The sequence below is a fragment of the Orcinus orca genome, chromosome 12 (assembly GCF_937001465.1).
Source record: "Orcinus orca chromosome 12, mOrcOrc1.1, whole genome shotgun sequence".
NCBI lineage: Eukaryota > Metazoa > Chordata > Mammalia > Artiodactyla > Delphinidae > Orcinus > Orcinus orca.
In genome coordinates this window covers 2,135,673-2,162,220 of record NC_064570.1, presented here as the reverse complement: position 1 = coordinate 2,162,220, position 26,548 = coordinate 2,135,673, and the positions used below count along the sequence as shown (strand labels likewise).

The window sequence follows — 26,548 nt, the reverse complement described above, 5'->3', positions numbered from 1 at the left end:
TGTTGCTGTGTGCAGGCTTTCTCTAGCTGTGGCAAGTGCGGGCTACTCTTCGTTGCGGTGCGCGGGCTTCTCATTGTGGTGGCTTCTCTTGTTGCAGAGCACGGGTTCTGGACACGCGAACTTCAGTAGTTATGGCACGCAGGCTCAGTAGTGGTGGCTCGTGGGCTCTAGAGCACAGGCTCAGTAGTTGTGGCACACGGGCTTAGTTGCTCCGCTGCATGTGAGATCTTCCCAGACCAGGGCTTGAGCCCATGCCCCTTGCATTGGCAGGCGGATTCTTAACCACTGCGCCACCAGGGAAGCCCTGGAAATTACTTTTGTCTGTTGTCTCCAATGGTCTACAACAGGGTAATGTGATGAGTTGTGTGTGTGTGTGTGTGTCCAAAGTATGTGGACAAGAGTCAAGTCCATAATGTAATTGCATTTATTTAGAAACTCATACTCTATAAGTTTCAAGAGACATAAACCCTAGTCTGGCTTTGTCACTTACTGACTCTCAGAGGTAGTCACTGACTTGCCTGGACCTCAGTTTACCTGTTTGTAAAATGATGGTGTTGGGCTGCAATTTTTTTTTTTTTTTTTGCGGTACGCAGGCCTCTTGCTGCTGTGGCCTCTCCCGTTGCGGAGCACAGGCTCTGGACGTGCAGGCTCAGCGGCCATGGCTCACGGGTCCAGCCGCTCTGCGGCGTGTGGGATCTTCCCGGACCGGGGCACGAACCCGTGTCCCCTGCATCGGCAGGCGGACTCTTAACCACTGCGCCACCAGCGAAGCCCTGGGCTGCATTTTTTAAGCAGCGTTCCAATTCTTAACAACAACAACAAAAACAAGCATCAGCTGTTACCCCCATGATTCTAGGCAAGTTCCGAGTGGCTGATTGTACCCTGAGTTTATATCTTTCACATATACTCTGGATCTCTATGGATGAGAGGGTGGACTGAAAAATTTGATAAAATAGAAAAAAAAATTCACGTAAAAAATGAAATGTTGAAGTAGTCGTAAAGAATCCACTATAAACTCTGAGGCATCTTCAGGTAAAACTCTCCCGCTGATACGCTCTGGGTTCATCCACCGTGGGGTTTGTTGCTTCACATTCTGTCTGTGTTACTCCTTCCTCAGCTGGTTTTGTCTGCTCTTCGGTGCGCAGCCTGGCCACCTTCTTGGACCCCAGATACTCGACCGTTCCATATGCCGCCATGGCCAGACTCAGGACGCCCAGGAGGACGTAGAGTTTGACGCTGACACACAGGAACATGCTGTATCCGAACGCGCTGACGAAGCCCAGGGCTTCCCACAGGCGGTAACTGGCAAAGGCGGCCTCCTTGTTCTTCTCAAACAGGACCCCGAAAAGAGCTGCAGGGGGGAGACGGGTGAAAATGTGGCTGTAAAACCGCAAACGACCTCTCTGATCGTTACCGGAAATATGCAACTTCCCCACGGCCCAGTTTTCCCAATAAAACCAGGACCTTCCTTTGTAAAAACTGGAATTATTTCACGCTGTGGATGATAGCAAGTCAGGTGACGTTCTCTAGCAGTGAAGAGCCACCGTAGATACAAGAAACAGAACGGATGAAAGTTAGCACCGTAGGGGGCGCGGCCCAAGCCCGAGCTTTGCGGGTAAGAAAAGCAAGGCCGAGAGGTGGGACCCGCGTAGATGAAGGCGAGAAGGGGGAAGGCCATTCATTCCTGCACTTAGGGGAAGTGCACAGTACTTAAGTTATTCAACCGTGGGGTTTTTGGTGCCTGCCGCAGGGCAAGGGGATCACCACTGTGTGGGCCTTTCCTTCCCCTCCTGGAGACTTTAGGGGTAAGAGCGTTCAGCCAGGTGAAGCCTCCGAGTGAGACCGCCCCACACCGAGTTCTTGATGAAGGGACTCAAACCCCGTTGGGTGGTTTTTTTTTTTAACATCTTCATTGGAGTATAATTGCTTTACAAAGGTGTGTTAGTTTCTGCTTTATAACAAAGTGAATCAGTTATACATATACATATGTTCCCATATCTCTTCCCTCTTGCATCTCCCTCCCTCCCACCCTCCCTATCCCACCCCTCTAGGTGGTCACAAAGCACCAAGCTGATCTCCCTGTGCTATGCGGCTGCTTCCCACTAGCTCTCTGTTTTACGTGTGGTAGTGGATATATGTCCATGCCACTCTCTTTGTCCCAGCTTACCCTTCCCCCTCCCCATATCCTCAAGTACATTCTCTAGTAGATCTGTGTCTTTATTCCTGTCTCACCCCTAGGTACTTCATGACATTTTTTTTTTCTTAGATTCCATATATATGTGTTAGCATACGGTATTTGTCTTTCTCTTTCTGCCCTTGGGTGGTTGTCTGAAGGTTTGGGAGAGAAATGACCTGAGTCTGTGATAGGGGCTGAACTGTGTCCCTCAAATCCACATGTGCTAGTTCTGGCCCCCAGGACCTCAGAGTGTGACTGTATTTGCAGTTGGGCCTGTAGAGAGGTGATCAAGTTAAAGGAGATCATCAGGGTGGGTCCTAATCCCGTGTGACTATATAAGAGGTGTCCATATAAGAAGAGGAGGTCAGGACACAGACATGCACAGAGGGACGGCCACATGAGGACACGGGGAGAAGATGGCCGAGTACACGCCCAGGAGAGGGGCCTCAGGGGAACAGCCCTGCCGCACCTGGATCTCAGACCTCAAGTCTCCATTTCTGCTGTATTTTGTCGTGGCAGCCTTCGCGAACTAGTACAGTCTGATAATGCTTCTAGGTGAAGGGAAATGATTTTCTGTTCCTGTCTGCAGTGTGGGAAAGTTTCGCCGAACGGGAATCAACCCCATCCCCAGGACGTGAGCGAGGCAGCAGTATGTCTGGAAGGTGGACACTTAGGAAGGGAAAGTTTTCAACAGGGGGACCTGCCTGAGCATCCCGGCCGATGTCCTGCTGCACTGCCCGGAGCTGCCTGGTCACCACGCCTACCACTTTGGCTGATGGACTTGCCCTGCGTCCCCCTGTCCTCTGCTAGGCCGTGGGTTCCCTGAGGCAGGAACCCATCTTATCTGGAATGATAATTCCCGCGCAACCCAGTGTCAGCGAAAATCCTTATTGAATGACTGAGTGGACGCATGGGTGGATGGTGACTCATGAAGTGGCAAAACGCTGAGCCCGGTCCTGCAGCGTCAGCACGTCCTGCAGTGTCAGCGCGTCCTGCAGTGTCAGCACGTCCTGCAGTGTCAGCACGTTCTGCGGGTCAGCACACCTCTCAGAGGATAAACAGTAACCCAAGCAAACGGTGGGCAGTCCTGGGGGGAGAGCTGCTGCTTCCTTTTCTCCCCTTCCCCTTACAACCCAAAAGCCCACGCTGGTGAGGCAGTTCAGGTAACAAAGGACACGTGACCACACACAGCACGGCACGGGCCAAGGCACCCCCTTTGCATGTGGGTCAGATAATGCGTGAACCAAAATGTCAAGCGTGGGCTCCAGAGCGGGGGGGATGGGCAGACAGCCCCGAGCCCAGCGGGACCAGACAGAATCTGCACCCGGAGCCCTTCATTCCCAGAGGCAGCGCAGTCCGCAGGGCGGTGGGCGTGTCCTCAAAACTGTCCCGCCTACAGGGCGAGCAGCTGTGGTGGGGAGAGCGGACGACGGAACTTTCATGCACATATTCATTTTTCATTCTGTTCCTTTAACTTTGCCCCTTTCCTTCTACCCCTCCCCTTCTCCCCCGCGTTTAGAACAGGCGAGGGGAGGCTTGTAGCGGGGAGGGGCCCCTCCAGCACTGGGGGGAAAGGTCTGAGGGCAGCAGCAAGGTCTCCTGCAGCCCTGCCTGGAAATGTCAGCGCCCAGGAGACGCCCCTTGGCATTTGGTTACTCAGATGTCCATCTGCACAGGAACCGCTCAGGGCGGGGTCCATCAGGCAGATATAAGATATGACATAAGATACACATTTTAAACAACACATGCCTATTTGGGAAAACTGGAGGCTGTCTGGAACATTCAGAAGGAGGTGTGCTTCTTGTGTGGAGTCTGCAAAGTACCCTCTCTAATGGAAGTGAATGCACAAAGAGAACCTAATAACCACACCCTGGGACTTAACTTCTGAGATTACTTCAAGGTCTCTTGTCTTTCTTCTGAGGGTGACTCTAAAATAGGACCTAAAAACAAGATGCTAGAGAAGAAGATCAAGGTGACACTGTGGCTACAAGGGGTGGATTCTGTCCTGTTCTCCGGCAAAAAGGTCCAGCTGCTTCCTTAGCGGGTTGTGGTTCCTGACAAATGCACCCTGACGTTCTGAAAATCCAGTAACACAGCCAAATCTAGCTTTAAGTCAACGTTTTTGGTCTATAGGTTGGGGTCTTTAGGCGATTTCAAGGTTAAGTTTAGGCCGTGACAATTATAGACCACTGTGCTCCAGGATAAGGGACCCACTGCCCACTCTCTCCTGGGCAAGTTCTGGTTCAAGGTCAGTTCAGCCTTTTAAGTGGCTATGGGATCCTCAGCTTCCTGAGGTTTTCCCATAAACTTAAACTTTCTGGGCCCCCAGGGCCTTAAATGCCAAATGAAGAACTCGCCATTCTGTGAGTCTGATTCTGAACTGTGACCCTGGTGAGGGGATCCACCCGCAGGGAAGAGAGGTCGAGTGGCTGTGAGCTCACAGCCTCGCGTGCAGAACAGCTCAGCAGTTTGGGAGGCAGGAGGGGCCCTCACCGGGAGGACCTGGAACCCAGAAGTCTGTGGGAAGCTGGCTGTGCCTCTGGATGAATGACAGAGACGGAAGAAGACGTGTGACAGCTGGACAAGAGGGAAGGACCCCTCCCTTGCCCCCTCCTCAGATGGCTGTGTCCAGGAGAGGCTGGATCATGGCCTGCAGAAGGCTGATGTCAGCAGCCGGAATTGCCGTCTAAGAAAACGCAGAGAAAGGGAGTCTGGGGGACTCCATTTGCCCCCATTTGGGAATATGGCCCAGCCTGAGGAGAAGAGGGCGGAACCAGTCATAATTAAAGTCAGGCTTTTGGGGAAATTACTAATGATCTGTTTCCTATTTTAATCCAAACGTAAAGAAGGCAGCACATTAATTGTGTCAAATTCCAACCGTTAAGGACATGGAGGGCAGAAGGGAAAGACATGAAAAAGAGAAGTAGTCTCAAAGCAATAGTTCAACAACTCTGAAATTACATGTGAGCTAGGATTGAACAAATAAGCAATGTGGTATACAGAGTGGAAACTGGGTTTCTCACGGTCAAAGAAAGAAGTTACAGATCAGCAGTGGGATAGCGGGTGAGAAGGGGGTGATAGAATGAGCCTGTGTGCTGGGACGTCAGTGTGAGTTCAGCCTTATTTTATAGATAGATATAGATAGATAGATATGCAGATACAGAAATAAATAGATGTGTGTGTATATATATGGGCCAGTAAGCCTATGCCCATCTCCTCGCTCTGTCCACTGAGAGTGCCTAGAAACGGTGTCATCTCAGTAGCAATGAGCACACCCAGCACTCGGATCTTACTTCCTAATACCATTCTCCAATAAAACACACCCAGGCTCCTTGGAGAAATGGCTAATCTAGGGCTGGCACAGGAGTTACCAGATGAGCCTAGACTATTCTGGAGTGCCTAACAGTGAGGAGGTACTAAAAAAACCCAAAATAGGTAGCGGTGGGGGGGGGGGCGAGTCGAAAGGACACAGGTGCCAACGGGAAAGACCCCAGTCGCCAAAGTTGGAACAATTAGAACAAAGGAGTAAGTAACGTAGCATTGGATTGTAACCCAAAGGATACCACAAATACATGAGCCCATACTGATGTAGACAAACTTTTGAGTAAATAGCTAAATAAACTGGGGAGAAGGGACAAATGTTCGTCCTAGAAGAACTATACCTAATGCACGTACACACGCCTCTTCCAGGAGGTGAGGGGTAATTACTTCCCCCTGAATCGTAGCCTTGGTGACTGGCTTCCAAAGAACTGGCAGTGGAAGGGAAGAGTAGCCCTCTGCGTGGGAGGAGCCAGACCCTGGCTGGACCAGCGATCAAGGTCCACAGCATCAATGACCAGTCATGTGCTGTCCTGTAACCCGATCAATGTGACGAGAAAGGCGCTTCGCTCTGGGGTCTTCCTCCCCCAGACCCTTAGCTCTATAGCCTAATTATGAGAAAACATCAGATGAACCCAAATTAAGGGACAGTCTACAAAACACCTGATCAGTATTCTCCAAAAGTCAAGGTCATCAAAAACAAAGAAAATTGAGAAACTGGCACAGACCAGACAAAGGAGATGGGCTGGCTACGTGTAACGCGGTGCCTGCCTGGGATCCGGGAGCACACAGAGGATGGTGCGGGGGAAACCTGGAGAAATTTGAGTGAAGTCTGAAGCTTCGTTATGTACCAATATTAGTTTCTTGGTTTTGACAAATGTACTCAGTTCTGTACGATGTTCGAGTTAAGGGAAACAGAGTGAACAGTATATGGGAGCTCTGTACTGTCTTGGCAACTTTCCTGTTGATCTAAGATTATTCCAAAAGAAAAAGGAAGAGAAAAGCCTGCTTGCAGCCTGACCTGGGAAAGGCACCAGGTGGAAGTGACCGGATGCTGACCCCTGTCGTCGGATGACAGGATGTGAATGAGTATTGTTTGTTTGGAAAAGACAGGATACATGAACTGGACATGTAAGAGAAGACAGGCTTTTTGAGTTTATCAACCTGAAAACAGCCCCTTTGGTGGTTGACAGGGCAAAAGAGTATTTTTAGGCCAGACATTCTGAATCTCAAGTGCAGGCATTGGCGCGCGCAAGGGTTGCCATGGCAACGGTACCCACCTTTCGTGAACTGTCAGGGCGGATAAACAGAAAGCCGCCCAGGTCACTGGCTCCAACGGCCGGAGGGATCCCCGGAGCCCAGTGTGAACATGGGCAGCGAGAAGCACGGTTCTGCCCCAGGAGGGGGGCGGGGCGGGGGGGCGGGGGGGCGGGGCGGGGGGGGGGCTTGGATGCTTCCCGCCCCTGATTTGCCTCTAAACTGGAGAACTGTAACAATGTTTGTAAACTGAGAGGTGATGACTGAAAAGGAGGGTTGAATTGTACTGACTTGTATCCAGTCTCATTAACCAGGGAAGTATGTGGCTCACGGATCTTCTTAGAAGAGAGACACGTTCAGGGAGAATAGGATTAGAAATCCAACTCGCTATTGAAAAAGCAAAAATGAGAGAGAGCTGGTCTTGGGAGGTGGCGAAAGCTACACAAAATTTCCAGTTTTTGAAAATACAGAGACGGTATGGATGGACCACGCTGCAGGGTGGTGAGCCCGAGAGAGCCTGGTGGAGCCAGCCTGCAGGGAACTCAGTCATTAAAGCATCCCTCCTATAGCCAAGACGATCGCCAGTATAGACGCCGAAAGAAATTCTCAAGTCGTACACGAAAACAACAGTCTTCCCCAGCAACTGATTTTTCCTTGAAACAAATTACTTTTGATCTGAACAAAAAGACAGAAATAATTCATTTTAAATTAGCATTCCTTATTCAAGGAGGTCTTTATCCAAGTTATTCACTGGACCTCATGTAACTCTGCACAATTTTGACAGGCTCTGCCTGACGGTCTCTCATGTCCGTGGAAAGAAAAGGAGAGTTAAAGCAATTACTCCTATATCTCAGGGAGAAAGAAAACCAAACATTTTATTTGCAATCATTTGAAACACCTAAGGAATTATCGTATGGACTATTGCGTGGCTGCTGACTTCTAATGTGTAAATACTGTAAAAAATTCAAGGGAACTCAGAGATGTCAGCTAATTAGAAAGCAAGACGGCAGAAGCATTTGGACTGTTCAGTAAAACAGTGGGCGTCTTTCACACCTCCTCTGGGATGTTGAAAGCAGTTCTCTCCTGATGCTCCCTGGGGAAAATGCCTAAGATTCCTACGGGGGAAGTTGTGACCTGCACTCGTTTAGAAGTCTGCACGGCCAAGAAAAGCTAGCGCGGTGTCTGTGTACCTTTCCCCTACCGATTAAGTATTTCTTCTGTTGAGCAACATCGCAGCCCAGCCTGAGACTAGTTTGTCATTGCTTCCACCAACTGACCTTTGTCCAAACACACCAGATTACGGCACTGAGCCTCACACACCTTTGTCACCTGGTTCAGAACTTCAGGAGAGCCTCCTGCCAAGATTGTGAAACCCAAACCCCTTGGTTCCAACAGCACGGGGTTTGTTCAGTGATGTTTTCAGCTGTTTCATAAGCCAGCAACAGATAAGATAGTAAGGAGAGGCCGTCCTGGAGTACTGAGTCCACCATGGGTGAGGTCACGTGTACCTGTTCTCCTGTCCCTGGAAACGCTGGCCTGTGGCTTGTTTGTGGACTGGCCTGACCCAGTTTCCAGTCCCGGGTGTTTCCCCGATAAGGGCTGAATGGTGGGTGGTGTTTCCAAAGGAAGAGGCTCTCTTCTGAGCCAGATTCACCTCTGGGGCCCTGGGCTCACGCATCTGCAGGATGCCGGCTGTGTAGATGGCTCACCTCCTGGGGCCTCCGACCCTTCCCGCCCGGGGCCAGGGCCGTAGGTGGTTCGGGAAACTCAGGGCCAAGGGTTCCCGCCCTCAGCCCTCGTCCCATTAGGTCACACAGAACTCAAGCCGCCCTCCGTGTCCTCCATGGGCCGCCCGCCAGCCCCCTTCTCCCCTCTCTCCCGTGGTCTCTCCCCCAGACCCAGTCAGCTACGGCTCATCCCCTGGCAGGACATGCCGCCAACCTGCCAACCCAGGGCGCCTCCTGACACGCGGGGAGCCTGCGTCCACAGGAGGCCTCCCTGGGCCTCGGCTGGACGTCTCCTCCTGGGCTGCGGCCACTCCCTTCCCACCCTCCGTGGGCGGCCCGGACTCCCACCCACTGCAGCCCAGGGAAGAGCTCCCTGCACCACAGTCTGAACCCTGAGCCTCCAGCCCAGGCCTGGCTCCGGCCGTCCAGCTCCCCATGCACTCGGGGCTGCCGGGACTTCTTCCCCTGATGCCCCCCGCCTGCCTCTCCCGTGTCCCTCACGTCCACAGCCTGGCCTCTGAGGCCTTTGTCGAACGTCTGGTGGCCGCCGTGTCGGGGTGCAGGGCCCCCGAGGGTGCCGGACAGCACTGGCCACGCACACAGCTCTCGGCGGCCTGAGGGCAGCTCTCCAGTTCCCCTGCGCTGGCGGGGGCCCCCCTGCCCTCAGCGGCTCTGCCCGCCTCGCCTCTCACCCGCCCTCTCTGCAGCGTCAGCCGAGGCTGCGGCTGGACCTCCGGGCCCGAGTCCCGCTCCGCCCCAGGCCCGGGCCGGTGGCCGCGCTTCTGCAGGGGGCGGTGCGCTGAGGGTGATGCCGCCCGGCTGGCCTACATCCGCGGACGAATCCTCGCAGGACTGACGGCCGGCTCGCGGTGAAGACCCTCTGTTAGGTCGTCGCCAGCTGTGGCTTCTCTAGGAAGCCACGTGTCTCAGGCGGGAATGAACTCCTTTCCCCGTGGTGACAAAGGGCCCGTATCCTTCCTTCTGCCTGCCTTCCCCCGCGTTCCAAAGAAAGGGTACCCCTCCCCTCCCGGCCAGGGGCTCCTTTTCTGGCCCCTCCCCTCACAGCCCTTCAGTCTGAATCTAAAATCCTACGAGAGGGACTTCCCTGGCGGTCCAGTAGTGAGGACTCAGCACTCCCACTACGGCGGCCCAGGTTCAATCCCTGGCAGGGGAGCTAAGATCCCGCGTGCCGTGCGGCGCAGCCTGAAATAATTGTAAGTGATACGCGCCCCAAACAGCCCCTTTTCAGTGCTGGGTCCCCCCGCCGGAGTCCTCTCTGTGTCGTGTTCAAGCTCAAGCCAAGCCCCTCAGCTGATGCGTCCAGGTCTGTGGGCTCGTATGCCGCCTTCAGCCTGGGGATCCCGACGCCCAGCCGGGACCACTGAGTCCCTGCGTCCAGAAGCTCCGCCCCTCGGCCTCCTTCCCAGCCCCGCCCCTGCCCTCCACCTCCCGGTGGGTCCGCACCGTCCCCTGGGTCATGGCAGCAGTGACCCTGCCAGCCTCCCCCCCAAACCCTTGCTGCTGCTTCCACCAGTGCTGAGTGAAAGTGGACCCTTCAGCGGTACGTCGGCCCTACCTCGGGCCAGCCAGCCTCTCCTCTCAGTGTCTGAAACCCCAAGGCGACGGCCTCTGGGAGGGGCGAGGTCGGGGGGTGTGGCCCTCCGGGAGGGGTCAGTGCCCTTGCGAAGGGGCCGCAGATCGGCCCCTCGCCCCTGCCTCTACGTGAGGACACGGCAAGAGAGAGCCTCTGTGAACCAGCCCTCCAGACGCCCAATCTGCGATGCCTTCCCCCTGGACGTCCAGCCCCAGAGCTCTGAGCGGTAAATGTCTGCTGTTCACAAGCCCCCAGCCTGTGGAGTCCTGTGGCGGCGCTAAAGCGACAGAGACGGCTCCCCCCCCCCGCCCCCCCCGGCCCCCCCAGCTCCCTGCCTCCCCCAGGCTCCCCGCTGCTTGGAGGACTATCCGCCAGGAGCCCACGCGGGCGTGGCCCCCACGGTGAAGCCTCTGCTCACCCTCCCGCCCTTAACTCCGTTCTCCCGAAAACTGACACCCCCCCCCCAAGCCCTAGAGCCACTGCAGGGACGTTGTCCCGGTAACCTGTAAGCGCTTCCGCCTGTCCCCAACCTCAGCTGAGAGCGGCTGTTCTGTTCAGACCAGCTCTTCCAGGGGGGAGCCACGAAGGAACCATCATCTCAGGAAAGAAAGCTGCACACTTCATGGACATCATGGATGTGAGTAGACGCTCAGAGAAAGCACTGCAAATCCCCAGTGTGGAACTGGAGCCCTCCCGCCTGTGTGGTCCCCGCTCCACTGCCCTTATTGCACATGTCACCGCGTCCCCCTGGGGGGCCCTCCACCCACCACGTGTCCCCCCATGACTGGCCAAGGCGGGGCCACCTGAGCAGGAATGGCTCTGTGCCGGGCACTCACCATTGTTCTGTGTCTGCCAGACGGCGTCGGCCGCGCCCCAGAGGCCCGGAAATACGAAGAACAAAGGCAGCTGGCGGGGGTGAGGCTTCCACAGCAGGAGGGCGATGATGCAAGACAGGTGGGTCACGGCACCTGTGAGCGGGGAAAGGGGCTTCTCTCAGACACTCTGTGCTACAGGACGAGTCTTCTGACCATTTGCTTCCAGGCGGGAATGATGTTCCTGAAATAATCCAGACTGATTTCTTCAGGTGGGTTTAACGTGGCACACGGAGACTGAAGGTGAAATGCAGGGCACGCCTGGCAGGGGTGCGATTCCGTCCACCTCTGGCCTGCACATCATCGGGTGGGGGGCCTGGGGGTGACACACCTCTGTGTCTTAGAGGCAAGTGTCGCCTTGCTGGGCAGAGGGGGTCCCCAGATTATGGGGCTTCAGAGTGGGAGAGAGAAGGGCTTCTTCATTAGGAGCGAGTGGTGGGACCCCTGCTTCTCATTGAGTAGGGGGCATGAGGAGGGGACGGGAAGGGATGCCCCAGCCGGGGAGCTGGGGCTTCCAAACAGGACAAGGAGGGAGAGGCTGGGGGAGAGCTTCCTCATTCCTCCTGACTTTATCATAATAAGCCCTAAGCCCTGGCCTTGTGATTCTGCAGACGCTGTGATGTCCCTCGAGTGTGGGAACAGAGCAGCTTATGACCCTCAGGGACTGCCAAGGAGCAGAAACAGCAGGTGCATCCTGGGTTCTCCGAGGCTGTGTGACCTTGGGCAAGTTACTCTGCTTCTCTGTTCTCTCCTCGATATAAAGCAAATTACTTGGCCCCCAGTGAGCACTGACCAATGGTTAATGTGTTCCCTCCCTCTTGCTCCCTCACCACAGACCCTTTGGGCCTTGACCGGGCCACCAGGTAGCTGTCTCCTTAACACCCTCATTTCTCCTTATTCACGCTGTCTCTGATCCTTCCTGTTCCCTCAAGAAAAATAGAAGGTGATGCCCGTTTAGAAGACCAGCTTCATCCACCACGTGAACACAGATCTCCTCCTTCTGGAAGGCTCCCTGTCTCCTGCCTGACCCCATGGCCCCCACTGCGGGTGTGGGCCCCGTTTCTGTACCTGCACCAAACCCCGTCCTTACCCCAACCCTGGCCCTCATCACACACGCTCTAATCGCCCGCAGTGGAGCCAGACCTGCCCCAGGAGTGCGTCCACTGTGCGTCCACGGTCCACCTACCTAGCGCGAAGAGAGCAGTCCTGCCTGTGTACTGGGCCAGCTTCCCATACAGCACGGAGCACAGTGCGTTGACGGCTGCGAAGCAGATCATCACGTAGCCCACGAACTGGATCCCCAGGGCGCAGGTGATGTAGGACTGGGGGAGAAGCACAGGCCAGTCACCTGCGCTGCCTCAGGCCTGCTCCAGGGCTGAGCTCGGAAGTTGCGGTTTGGGGGTTCACTTTGATCCGGGGATACAGCCCATGCTAAAACGCTTTCTGCCCTGTGACCGCTGGCCCGCTAAGCTGGCCCGCGAAGCTGGCCTCCAGCTCCCAGGGTGGAGAACGCCTGTGCTTGTAAGGAAAACCCTCCTCTGAGTAAGAACTAACAGGGAACGCTCTGCATGGCTGCCTGGCAGACTTCTCCCCGCGTATCTGTACCGTATGTTATTTATACAGGGGCGAATCTGAACTCTTCTTGCTGGTGTGGGTCATTTCCCATCCTGCCTATAAGACAGCTGGGTGAGGACAGAGCCGGGGAATGAACAGGCAGAACTCAGGGGATTTTTAGGGCCTTGAAACTCCTCTGAATGACACCATAATGATGGCTTCATGTCATTATGCACCTGTCCAAACCCTGAGAATGTAGAGCACCAAGAACGAGCCCTCAGGTAGGCTGTGGGCTCGGGGTGATGACGATGTATCCAGGTAGGTTCCTCAGTTGTAACAAACGGACCCTCTGGAGGTGGGCAGCGGGCGAGGATGTGCCCGTGTGGGGGCAGAGGGTGTGCGGGAACTCTCTGTCCTTTCCGCTCAGTTTTGCTGTGAACCTAAAACTGCTCTAAGAAAATAAAGTCTTAATAAAAAAGAAGAAGATGGAAGGAACAGGAAGGGAATCTCCATAGAGATGAGAAGAAGCGCTCCTGCCGTGACTCGGGGGCAGGGTTGGGGACAGACAGGAGACAGGCTAGGAGGCCCCTTGCATCTGGATAGCGGGGGGACTGTTTGTCATTCTGTCTTCATTCTTTGAAACTCCAAGACCCCAACAGGACTGTCCTAAGAGTAGGGCTGCCAAAGAAACTCTTGGGTGTCCAAATACTCAGGACCATACTTATACTGAGAGATATTGGTGGTTTACCTGAAATTCAGATTTTTACCCTGCCTTTTATCTGGCCCATTTGGCAAGCCTTCCCGGGAGGGAGCTGGGGTGGCGATGGAACATGGAAGCAACCTGCTGATGTCCATCAACAGAGGAATGGATAAAGAAGATGTGTTGCATATATACAATGGAATATTACTCAGCCATTAAAAAGAATGAAATAATGCCATTTGCAGCAACATGGATGGACCTGGAGATTATCATACTAAGTGAAGTAAGTCAGACAGAGAAAGACAAATATCATATGATATTGCTTATATGTGGAATTTAAAAAAAAAGATACCTCTGAACTTATTTACAAAACGAACTCAAAGACTTAGAAAAAAAATGGTTACCAAAGGGAAAAGGTGGGGGGATAAACTAGGAGTCTGGGATCGACACGTACACACGGCTATATTTAAAATAGAAAACCCACAAGGACCTACTGTATAGCACAGGCAACTCTGCTCAATATTCTGTAATAACCTAAATGGGAAACAAATTTAAAAAAGAATAGATACGTGTATATGTATAACTGAATCACTTTGCTGTACACCTGAAACTAACACAACATTGTAAATCAACTATATTCCAATATAAAATAAAAATTTTTAAAAAACTAGGTAATAAGGAATTTCAGTGTTATTTGTGGATTTCATGGTTTTCCCTATTTTTCACTCTAAAATGAGGACACAGGGTGAGATGCAGGCAAGTAAGTGTCCCTGCGATGACTCCGGAGCAGCTTTGGTCCTTTCCCTGAAAACACATCTCAGGTGAGGGGTGTCCCCAGGTGGGCTGATGTCCTAACCACACGGCGGCTCTCCTGGGCCGGGAAGGACCCAGCGCAGCCCCGGACCCCGTGCCGGCCCCGCCGGCCTCGTCGCCTACCCGCGTGTAGTCGCCGGCCAGGAAGGCTTGCTGGAACCCGCTGTACAGCGGCAGCAGGACCAGGAAGCAGAGGCGCTTGTCTCTGAACAGCTTGGCCGTCGACAGCAAAGTGGACCAGAACGGTGACGCTTGCTTTTCTCCCTCACTTTCCTGCTGAGCGTCTTTTATGGGTTCCAGAAACACGGCGATGAGCAGGACCGCCAGGAAGCCGCTCCCTGAAAGGACAGGGGAGGGGGGGACAGGCTGCTGTGACGGGCTCCAGTGGCACTGCGCACGCGGACTCATCTCCTCACTTCCTCCTCCTCTCGAAACGGAGGGTCGGTTTCAGATCCACATTTCAGGTGACGGAGGCAGGCTGAGCCCCTGACCCCTGTTGTGGACTCGGAGGCCACACACGTTGCCTCGATCCTCGTGTGCTGGTTCTGTGACTGTCGGGCTGTCTCACCCACAGAGCAGGTGACGGGAAACACAGACACCTGGGGAGAGACCCCCGAGGTCCTCAGGGCCCTTAACCATGCGCCATTTCTCTCGTCAGAATCCTCAAAGTAATTTCTACCAACAGCTAGGCTCCCTTCTCAGGGTTATGGGTCCCGCCAGGAAAGTTACCATTGGCTTCTCTTCATGTTCATCCCAAATCTCTTCATCCAAACGTCCTGTGGTAGGAACTGCACGTATTAGGGTATCTCCCAACCCCAGTGGGATGATGCGTTTGGAGAAAGGAAAGGAGCTCTTTGCATACTGAGATGGGACATTTCCCCCCAAGACAAATGGCTGAAAGGAAAAGCCAGGTGCAGAGCTGGGAGTCTACTGTGCTCCCATTTGGTTTGGACAAGGAGGGGCATAAAGACATATTTGTTTAGACGTGCGGTAGGTGTGTCTAAGAATTAAAGACTATGTGGGTTGTCTAAGGCTGCGGGAAAGCTGGGTGGCGGTGAGAGGGGGATTTTCCCTTTTACAATATTTGTATTTGGGACCATGTGAACAGGGGATCTATCAAAAAATGACTCAAGACAACTATTCCTTTCATGCTTGAGGGGATATCCTGTACTTTCATGATTCCAGAAGGTAATGACGAGATCTCTTTCTCTGCCACGAACCCACCTTCCTGTCTCTCGAGGGAGAACAAATGTCTGTTTAATCTTCCTGTTCTTTACGTGGACACCTTTTCGCTCCCTCACTGAGGCCGAGGGCCCTTTGTCATTTCTTATGTCTCTACTGTTCTTCCATCTACCATGATAATGATACACGTGGTTTGGGATCTACAGATGAACTCAGGACCAGTGGTGGTCTTTCTTCTCCCTGGTGGGATCGGGGACACTTCAGAACAGTTTTTATCGCTCATTGCTGGCTTTGACCCGTCACCCTTTAAAGAGGGTTTGAGCCACTCTGTGTCTTTACTGGTCCCCAACCTTGTCTGCTATTCTTCCATCTCTTGTAGCCACAGACGCCCAAGGCAGCAGGCTCGCCCCTCACTGTGGCGTAGCTGCCTGAGCCGTACTGGAACGGTGAGGCTTACCAAGTCAGCCCTCCTCCAAATTGCCCGAGAAATGGTAAAACCAGTCCCCCCACGCGTCCCAGAGAAGTCCGTAGTTAATAAACACATTTCCATGCTGAGGAGCACCACTTTACGTCTAAGCTTCATCTCTGTAATTCAGCTACTTTTCCTCCTGGCTAAGCATTGGTCCCCTCCCCCATTTCACGGTAACTCAACCTGGTGACCAAGTTTATGAGGCCGGACTCTTGTCCGCAGACGTTTCACAATGGCACTGACGTCCTCTGGGGTCATGATTCCCACTTAACTGTCAAAGCAAGTCAGCACACGCAGGCGCTCCTCCAAACCGGCACATCAGCTGGCCGTGAACACCCACCACCTGCCACAGCTCCTTCCCCGGCCTGAGCTTGGAGCAGCCCCAGGACACAGCTTCCCCGGGACAGGGGCTGAGATGCAGCGGCGGTGGCCGGGGGTAGGACTAGAAGCCACATGTTCACCAGGACACAGACGCGTGTCCAGAGGGTCCCTTGGTCCAGGGCCATCTGCAGGGGCATGGACTGGGCGATTGCTGGTGGTAGGGCTAATACGCTGCCTCGTGAGGGCAGAGCTCAGGAGTCCTAGAAAATTACTCCAGGGAGATGGTGCTCTCTTTGCTTTGGTCTGTTTTTCTCCTTTCTTATTTTAGTTCTGTTTTTTATAATTTTCTTTTGTCTTTGTGGTAACATGGCCTTGCTTGAAGGAAGAAGGGTGTGAAGCCCTGCGAACCAGGATCCAGATACTAAGAGAGTTTCCCCGTATGACGTCTGCAAGGTCCCTGCTTTACATAAACGTCTGGACTTAGGCGGCTGGATTCTCTGTGAACCAGGACCTCTGTGGAAGGTCCCTAACTGCCCAGGGGACACACTGTTCTGCCCTCACGTCAGGCTGAACGTTTCCCAAACAGAATGTCGGCCCATCGCTCCCATATCCCGTGTCCAGTCTTGCTAGTTGTCACTCTAACTCTTGAGCCGCCCCTCCCTCGCTCTGCACACCGTCCTCACTCCCCTTCGTCTTCTGGGTCACTGTATCGCCCCTGCACTGGTTTCTCTGTCCGCAGTTTTTCTCACGCCCACACTAAACTAACACGAGAATCTGTCTACAAGACAAATAAGTGCGCGTCCAGACTCAAGGCCACCGCTGGTCACGCCCGTCTCTGGCTCCTCTGCCCCCTCCAGGCCCCTGTCCTCCAGCCACTCTGGCTCCCTCTGGGGCTTCTCCGCCTTCAGTGTTGTTCACGTCCCCTTCTCTGCCTGGTAAACTCCTACTCACCCTTCAACACCTGGCTTGGGTACCACCTCCCCATCAAAGCTGCCCTAGAACGCAACTTCCCCAGAAGATGTAACTACATGTCAACTGGGAACTTTGTTCAAAACACGCGTCCTGTCAAATTTTGGTTAGTTGAAGGCACATCTGGACTCTAAGGTCACTGAAAGTCAGGGTCTTGTCTGGCTGGTTTCTGGGCCACAGGAGTTCGAGCACATTGCTTGGCGTCTGCCAGCGCTCGCTCTGCCTTGTAGCATAAAGGGCTCACTTGGCACCTCTGACTTGGAAGCAACCTTGAAAGAGACCGGCGTGTTGGTGGCAACTTATCTCACAGGCGAGACCAACTGACCATGCACGTGGCCTCTGGACCTTTGATTCCCAGTGGAGTCCTGCACTCAGTCCCACCAAATCCAATACCTATCAGACTCTTGATCTTTAAGAAGGACACAGTCCAAGACCTTTACAGATTCTAGAATTCAAGAATGACAGGGCTTCCCTGGTGGTGCAGTGGTTGAGGGTCCGCCTGCCGATGCAGGGGACGCGGGTTCATGCCCCGGTCCGGGAGGATCCCACATGCCGCAGAGCGGCTGGGCCCGTGAGCCATGGCCGCTAAGCCTGTGCGTCCGGAGCCTGTGCTCCGCAATGGGAGAGGTCACAGCAGTGAGAGGCCCGCGTACCGCAAAAAAAAAAAAAAAAGAATGACAGAGAATACCCTTAGATTTTCTTCAAATGGTAACAACAACAAAACTAGTCTAAGGGTACGCCCGTCAAAGTGGTGATACATCTGTAAGAGCAAAGTCATTTAGAAATCTATTAACATAAACATTTTCCATTCAAATGAGCGTCTAAGGATAAGAACCATAGGGGTTCACTCCCTCGGGCAACCATCTTTCATGAACTTCCAACGTCCTGTGCCTTCCGCTGCCCTGTGACCAGCAGGGGGAGCCCCAAGGCCTTGCCGATGCCCGAGGGCGGGTGCTGGGGAGACCCGTGCCCAAACCCAGCCTCTCAGCAGAAGCCGTTCAAATGTACTCCTCGGAAAAAGGTGATAACACCAGGATTTGGGACTCCCTAATCCACCTGGACGTACTCAGAACGCGAGTAGCCACAACCCACCAAGGCCGTGGTCCACTTGCTGGGGCTGCCATCGCTCCGCGTGGCCATTCAGCACTTGGAACGTGGCTGCTGTGAGCTCAGAACAGTAATTTTACTTTCGTTAATTAGAATTTAAGTAAGTGCACGTAATGGCTAACGGCCTGGATGGTGCAGACGTGAAGTGCTTCTATCACCACAGGAGACCTCGGTCAGCAGAGGCTGCTGCGTTCGGTTTCATGTGGAAAAGGCTGAGTACAGCCCAGCTGGACGCGTCTTGTGGGGCTTTTGCAGGTGAAGAGACTATTCATACCTTGAGCAGGTGGTCTTTCAACCCAGGAAGGCGATGGGCTTGCTTTGCCTGGGTTCCTGGTGCCGAGCACGTACCTGTGTAGATGCCCAGCAGGGTGTAGATCAGCTCCTGGGAGGGACGGTTGGTGCTGTTGGTGGACGCCGTGGCCATGAGGCAGTCACTGGCCCCGCAGGACAGGAGCTGCTCCTCCGGGATGGCCCCTGTGAAGGAGGAAGCAAAGAGGTGCTTTGAGGACACGGGTAACTTGACAGGAGACGGTACACAAGGAAGAAAATGCCCAGGGAAAAGGAGCCTGGACACGCAGAGGACAAGACATCACCATAGGTCAGAGTCACGAGATAAGGGCTCGTTTGACCCAGTGTCCCAGAATGCTTTTCCCATTGGGCACGTGTCTGGGTACTTGATTTTAAGACACTCTGGACCAATGTGCAATAAATGTCGGTGACTTGTTACATTACATTCTTGACGTAACTGAACCTTGTCCCCTTTTTGGAATTAATTAAGAACTAGAGTACATTAGACTGGGTGTCAGGCCCACTGGGTTCTCTCTCAGATTCACCTGGAACCAGTCCCATGACCTCCGGCAGGTTATTGCATACCTTCTCTGAATGTTACTTTCTTCTCCATTAAAAGAATAAAATTGGAACGATCAATGACCCTCAGTAGACCTACATCAGAATCTCGGGAGAGAGACGATGGATGTCATGGAGGAAAAAACACTCAGTGTTTCATTGTTTCCATCAAACAGATTCTATCACATAAAGTGCTGCAAAGTCCCCTTGGCCGGTGAGATGCGCAGCTCGTCGTGTGGAGGCTGGAAGCCTAGAAAGGCTGAGAAAACTTGCAGTGTTCTCTCAGTGCCTTCCAGCCCTCACATTCTGTGTCCTATGATTGGGCAGAGACTGAAGCTCGCTTGTCTGTATGTCTTTAACAGTAAACCCGTTCGCTCCTTCACCACAGCCATGTCAGAGACTGAACCTTCACCCCAGCTTCTGTTGGCTGATTGCTGACGGTTTCTCCAATACTGAGTAACGATTGGTGTCTGTCCACCGTAAAGGTTCCCTTCTGTGGATGCACTTAGCAAGGGATGACATCACATGAGCAAAAAGGGGAGATGGACTTTTTATTACAGTTTCCCAAACACGGGACTTCACATGGGTTAACAGGATCAGGGCGGAGACAGAGAGACATGATCCTGATAAGAGCAGGAGAGTTAGAACATTTTTCCCCATTAATGCATTCCCTGTGAGAATTGAAGGTATTTATTTCCTCTGTCCTTGGTCTAAGTCCTCAGACATCAAAGGGTGCAGGCATAAGGCACATCCACACTTTGCAGCCCTGTCTGAGCGCGGTCAGGCAGACAGATGAATTAAACATCGTCACCAACCATTCAGATCTGTTAAGTGATAAGTGGTCCTTTGTGTAACAAGGAAAACTCTGGTGAATGGATCAATTCAGGGGCAAAATAAATCCATGGGACCCGTTCTTAGTCTAGAAGGATAGTAAAGGACTCTGTGAACCCGAGTTCCACAGTTGAGCGGTGGCCCTAAGTTTCCCCAGGGCACCCCAGGCTCCCCTGTGCTCAGGGGAGGCCAGGGTTGGAATCCCTGGGGCACCCGTGGACCAGACGGACCCTCAGACCCGACCAGACTGCCTGGGGAAGAGCCGGGGGCCAGGTGACCCTGAGGCACAGGCAGCCTGAGAGCCATGCCTTGCGGCCTCACGGGACCACCTGCTCAAGTCCTGAATGAGGACGTGTGTAGAGGGACCAGGGGCCCTCCACGGTCACCACTTCCTTCCTGTTACCTTGAGTGGGCGTCTGGCCGAACACCAGAGACGAGATCAGGTTGCCAAACACACCAGACGACTGGTATATGAGGAAGAAGATGCCAAAATACTGGCTGACCACGTCTTTGCCAAGCTTTCCTGTCTTCTCTGCGTGCGTGCTTCCCATGGTGGTGAGGTAGGTGCCCTGTGCGGACCACAGCGGGGCCGCTCCGAGTCCCAGCAGGATGGAAGTGGGGATCAGCGTGTACCTGAGAAATGAAACGCGGGCATGGGGTGCCTCCGCTCTTCCCTCCGTTCGGGGAGAAGGAAGCTCCTTGCCTGGCCCAGGGAAGCACTGCCGTGTCATTGGTGGCGCTCTGCTTGACAGAGTCGCCCCTTAGCCTCAGATGAACGCAAAAATCTGTGTCTTTTCTCGTTCAGCATCATTTGTAAGAGTGAAATTCGGTGCCAGTGCAGTTTCTTTGTGTTTGGACGTAGCTACAATGAGCTGGGGTTACAAATAAGGCTGGGCGGGTTCTAGGTATTTCTAAAGGCAGTACGTTAGAAACGATTTATTATCTATCAATCTATCAATCTATCTACGTATCTATCTATCTACCTATCCGTCTAGCTGTCGCTCTCCTCCATGAGGATTCTGTATGAGAACTCTACGGTAACAAGAAAAAGAATGACGTGAAGCCATCCTATCAATACATCCTGGATGGCAGCGGGGTGTCCCTCAAAGAGATGCTTGGTAAGTGTATGCCTGGCAACAAGGGCACGTGGCCCTTGCCCTCAGAGCTTGGTCCCCGAGGGTCCCTTTCCCAGGGCGCAGGTAGAGCTCATGCCCGGCCTGGGGCACTGGCTCCAGCCCTGCTGCGTCCACTCCCTGTGATGGGGTGAGGGTGTGGGGTTTGGTCCGCAGGTCACATTCTGCTAAGTCTCCCTGAAATTCACCCTCCGCATCTTAGGCAGATTCTCCCCTCGTTGCTGGGCCATAAAAGTGCCCTGGCCCAGGAGGGAAGCTGGAGGCCTCAGGAGAGGCCAGGATGGGCAGTCGGGGGAGCATGGGCCCAGCAGAGGGGACAGAGACATCTCGGTGGGAAAACATGGGAAGAAGGCCACGCTACCGTCCTGTCCCAGAAGCCGAGAGGGGAATGTCGGGAAGCATCTGAACGTGGGCGTACCAGCTGGCGTAGAAGTTGCCCAGGGTGAAGGTCACGTAGCAGCACATGGCGATGACGATGGTCCACTTGCAGCCGAGCTTCTTAATGAGGATGGGCGGCAGGAACATGGAGGACAGCAGCATCCCGCCATAGAGTGTGCTGAGCACCGCCACCCCCAGGCCCTCCTCGCTGTACAGGCTGCTCTGCGGGGACAAGGCCAGCCCGGTCAGGGGCCCGGCTGCCAGGGCTAGGTGGTCTGGGTCATCTCCAGGTCCTGGAGACCCCCAGCAACAGGCTGCCTGGGCGGGCGGCCTGTCCTCCAGCCGAGGGATGGGAGGGGAGGAGACTGCAGTGAACTCTGGTCAAGGGGAATCAGCAAGTGGAGACGCGGGGGAAGCAGCCAGCGTGGCCTGCCTGGGGCAGAGGGGCCCTCACGCCTCCTGCTTCCCGCAGCCCCTGCCTCATCCCTGAGAAGGCGGGGGGCCAGGGCAGCCAGGGGCCGCGCGCATCTCCAGCCTCCTCCTTGGAGACCAAGGTTCCCGCTAGGCCTGAGGCAGAGCCAGCAGCCCCAGCTTAACGCTGTGTAGACACAAGGCACACTTTTCCTGTTTTTGTCATTCCTCACTTGGTGCCTAGCATAGCGTGGTGTGAAGCGAACAAAAGGTCAAATAGGTAACCAGAGCCAGCTCAGGCCAAGGCAATGGCAGCCGTGACTTCTGGCTTTTGCTGTGAAAGAAAAACCTATTAGCATAATTGCTTCCTCCATTTATTTCACTTGTAAAGCAAAAGGAGGGGGAGGGGGAGGGGTGGAGGGAGAGAGAGGAGGGGGAGGGGGAGGAGGGGGAGGAGGGGGAGGGGAGGGGAGGGGAGGGGGAGGGGAGGGGAGGGGAGGGGGAGGGGAGGGGAGGGGAGGGGTAGGGGAGGGGAGGGGAGGGGAGGGGAGGGGGAGGGGAGGGAGGGGAGGGGAGGGGAGGGGAGGAGTGGAGGGAGAGAGAGGAGGGGGAGGGGGAGGGGAGGGAGGGAGGGGGAGGGGAGGAGTGGAGGGAGAGAGAGGAGGGGAGGGGAGGGGGATGGGGGAGGAGGAGGGGTGGAGGGAGGGGAGGGGAGGGGAGGGGGAGGGGAGGGGAGGGGGAGTAGAGGCTGGGGAGGGGAGGAGAGAAAGGGTAGAGGAGGGGGCGGGGAAGAAGACTAGTGCTTCCCTTCGCAGCCAGACCTTCCTTCACAAGGGTCCGTCCATGTATTTCCTTCACTTCGGCATCCAGCTCAGCCCGACCCTGTGGTCACTGTGCAGGGGGTCCCCGCTGTGCCCCACACAACTGACCAGACACCAGAGAAGAAAACTTCGCACACAGGGTCTCTTCCCTTGCAGACGCCAGAGCCCCAAACTCAGCAAACCAGCACCTTAGAGCGTTGGCAAAGTGCAAACACCGGAATGTGAGCTGTCATGCTCCTTCTCCTTTATGGCTGAGACAGGCGTTACTACCTCCACGGGGGAAAGAAACACGCGGCGTAGGATCATACACTCAGCTAATTAGTCCAGATGACCCCAAAGCCAGGACTGTAACGCCTGGACTATTACCATTCCTTCCTGCCTGGTCCCCCAGCAAGACGACAGAAGATCCCACCCATCAGCGGGGGGCCTCTCTGAAGCCCTCCCCGCCCATCCCTTTCCTGTTCTCCTGGAGACTCCAAACCCCATAGGCTGTGTTCTCACCCCAGGATTTCCTCTCTCTTTCCACCCCTCAACACACTCTGACCGCCTTCATCCTCTTTCCAGATGGTGCCCTTCCTTCAAGTGCATGCCAAGGGTCTCCAAGGGTCTTGAGCGCACGGAACGTTCTGCTTTTTCTGAATCTCTCCCAGTGCCTTGCCCCAAACAGGTACTTAGTCATGTTTGCTGATTAATTGAAACAGAACAACATCTGGTGCCATGAAAATTCTAAAGTCTGGTTGGAAGACAAAAGTTGAACAGTCTGCCTGAAGTAGGGTTACCTGGAAATCTCTGCTCCTAACTCCAGTTGCTAGGAGTGTGGAATGTGGGGACTGCTTCAGCCGGGGCCCTTTGTTTTCTTAATACTTACGTATTAAGGTCTCATGTATTAGTGACCTTGCCTCTTTGTGTGCTAATGAGAGGCTGGCAGCACTGCTCTGCTCTGGAATTTCCTTTCCACCCACAGCCCTGCTGCCAGTCGGCGGCGAGGTACATTTGTTACTTATGATGGAGTTCCGCTGCCCACCGCTGGAAAGGAGGGCGGATTTCAATCTCCAAAGTGGGAACCAAATTTCGAAACCAAATGTCTTTTTTTTTTAAGTGAATGACCATGTTCAAATCCCTGTCTCTCCATGTGTTAGGAGAGCCAGCCTGCAAAATCCACGCCCGAGGAGAAGCCCACGGGAGTGACTTGTATGTAAACAACGAGGACGGTCACTCAACCCACTCGGCAAGTCGATCGACGGATCGGCCGTAAGCACTGACCAGCAGAGGCTTACGTGTGGCTCCTGGGATACAAAAGGGAAAGACATCAGCCACCAGCCACCACCCAGGAACGGGCGATGGACAGGACTGCCAGGGCCAGGGATGCCTCCAGCAGGCCACTTGCAGTGGGACAGTGAGTCCTGCAGGGGGAAGCTCAGGGGCCAAGCTCCTGGGGGGGGCACGACGTCCAGTCCAGAGGCGTCAGAAGACTTTCTGGAAGGAGTTAAGGCCTCGCGAGACCTGCAGGGTGCGGAGGTGACCGGGGAAAGGTCGGGAGGTGTGGGTGAGGAGGGACGTTTAGGGGGTGTGTTTGCAGAGGCCCCGTCCTGAGAGGAAAGGCCCCAAGGAGGTCTTTGGGGTCTTGGCCACAGCTGTCGAGCTCTTCCGGTGAGGTGAGGCTGGACAGCCAGCCAGACTAGACCAACAGGAGCCCCAGACGCCATACTGGGGAATGGACTGGATCCACTGGATCCAGTGCTGAGCGCTGTCTGAGGCAGGGGATACAGTGATGGGCGGGGTGGCGAGGGCCTGGCCTCATGGAGCTCACAGGCACAGTGTGGTGTGTGCCAGCGGACCTGGCGTGCACACAGGGGCGCCTCACCCAGATGTGGGACCCAGGGCACAGGGTAGGGGGAGAAGGGAGTGTGACGTGTACACTGAGATCTGAATAATAAATAAGAGATCGTCTGCTGTGGGGAAGGCAGTGTAGATGCGTGTCTGCGTCCTGGACAAGTGCACGACCGAATCCAGACCGGGACTGGCATTCTGGGGATGCCTACGACCACCTTTGCTGCCTCGCTGGGGCCTGAGAAGGAAGCCAAGCAGATGAAAGCAGAAGGAAGTGATGGAGACCGCAGGTCCCTTCAACGTGGCTGGGATCCAGCCATCCCTAGGGCCACATCCATCCCTGTCCTTACCTGCTGTTTCCGAAGCCAGTCCTGACTGACAGAGTTAAACCATGTTTACATGTCCTGGAGCAGTGGGCAAGGAAATAGGGCCAGATAAGGGCGGGGACGGAGCAGCAGTGAGTGGCGGGTGGGATAGTTCCCCCGGCAGGGCGGGAGGGCTGGTTCTCTAACATCTCCGGTCTTCTGGAGAGGAAGAGGCCAAACCATTGACAGCAGTGCCCAGCCCAGGAGCCCTGCGGAATGTGGAGGCCAGTGTGGCTTCCCCTCAGCTGCGCTGCTCTCTCCACACAGACGCCACTCCGAGAGTTCCTGAGTGAGGCTTCCACGTGTGTGTGGCCTCAGCGTCCCACAGCCATAGCCTGAGAGAAGGGACTCCTGGCAGCTCCTAGGGTCCCCCCACTCCCTCCCCTGGCTTCCAAGGGGGCCAGTTTGCCATCATTCAGCTGCAGCTGTCAGATCACCACTGCTTCCTGAGAATTCGGATCCCATCAGTCACGCCCGAACCGAGGGAAGCTGCCCCACCTGCTGACAGCAGGACTTCCTCTGGTGGGGCAAGCTTCTGTAGGGCCAGTGTCACTGATGGGTCCATGGTCTCGCTACGTTCTCCTTCCAGAAAGCACACACCGTATTCAACGTGAGCTCAAGGCAGCATGACACAACAGGTGTTTCACACACATTAGCATTTTACAACATCACACCGTTCTGAGCAATGTCTGCGAAGTCATGGAGTATCCTGGCAAGAAAGAAGGCTGTGCTTCCCCTTCAACTTGATTCTGGGAATCACCATGGGCTATAATTTCATTCTCTGTGACCCTAATCAGAAAAAAGACTGAATAGGGGTTCATGGAGGAAAACATGTACTTGGAATTCAGGGCTGAATCTGAGCTACCTCGCCCACCTACAAGTCCAAAGGGTTTGTACTGTAACAGTGAAGACAGAAAATTTGAATCTCTCCTCTCTTGTCCTGCACCTCCGATTCTGAGCCCCCTGCACATGCTTTTCTTGTTCAGCTCTGTGCACACAGTAGGCGCCTACTTCTTGTCGCTGACTGACAGAACTTCCAGGACCACACTAACTCGTCATCAGAAACCTTGCAGATGCTTCACTGTGCGGCAGCCCCCAGGCCACAGAGCACGAAGCTGGCGAAGAAAGCACAAGGGCGTGATGACAGGCTGCTTCCTGACCAGCCCTGGGGCTTCCTTGTGGTTTCATTCACAGTTAAAGATCAGACTTAAAATGGAACTACCCGGGGGAAGATCTAGCAGGAATCTGCGTGGTATCAGGACCTCTGATGAATTCTCATTCCTGCCCCTGACCACAAATTCACAGTGATTCGTCTTGTGTCTCCTTTTACCGACGCAAAGGCAAAGTGGATTTTATCACTAACCCAAGACCAGCTCTCCTTGTCTGAGGGTCAAACACCCGCAGTTGTACCATCCTGCTGAACTGGGAGTTGGGGCTGCACATAAAAACCGCTGTTTGTTTTAGAGGATTTTGGAGGGTGAAGCCCCACGTTCCTCGCTGTCTGTGCCACGGGAATTCTTGGAGTCCCAGAGACATTCAGAAGGTAAGATCACATGACGACTGTACACACCTACCTGCAGACTCTGCAGACCTCCGTAGGCAATAAAGAGAAGTAGAAATCCAAAGGAAAGCACCAGAACGTTCTTCAGGCTTCTTTCCATCGTGCTGCCTAAAAGCTTCAAGCACCAGGAGATTTGTAGTTCCCTAAAAGAAACCAATCAGGGCCCAGGAAAAGCAGTCAGTACCTAGAAGTCACATTCTGTCTTGGAGTCTGAGTTAGACGTGTATCAGTCACTAAGGCTGCTGAGCGTTAATGAACTTGACAGTCACTGAAGCACCCGGGGCTGTTACTCATTCACCTTCTCTGGAACCCA

The 26,548-nt window shown here is 54.2% G+C and overlaps 1 protein-coding gene across 1 annotated transcript; it reads right to left on the bottom strand.

The window, feature by feature from the left end:
- Positions 1 to 21,628, bottom strand: UNC93A (unc-93 homolog A; the record flags this gene model as incomplete). Its single annotated transcript, XM_004278899.3, has 7 exons — positions 1 to 1,351; positions 10,909 to 11,040; positions 12,131 to 12,266; positions 14,135 to 14,349; positions 18,408 to 18,533; positions 20,140 to 20,369; positions 21,288 to 21,628. Coding segments are annotated over 7 exons (1,503 nt in total), but the record flags the coding sequence as incomplete, so codon positions are not given.
- Positions 21,629 to 26,548: the final 4,920 nt, after the last annotated feature.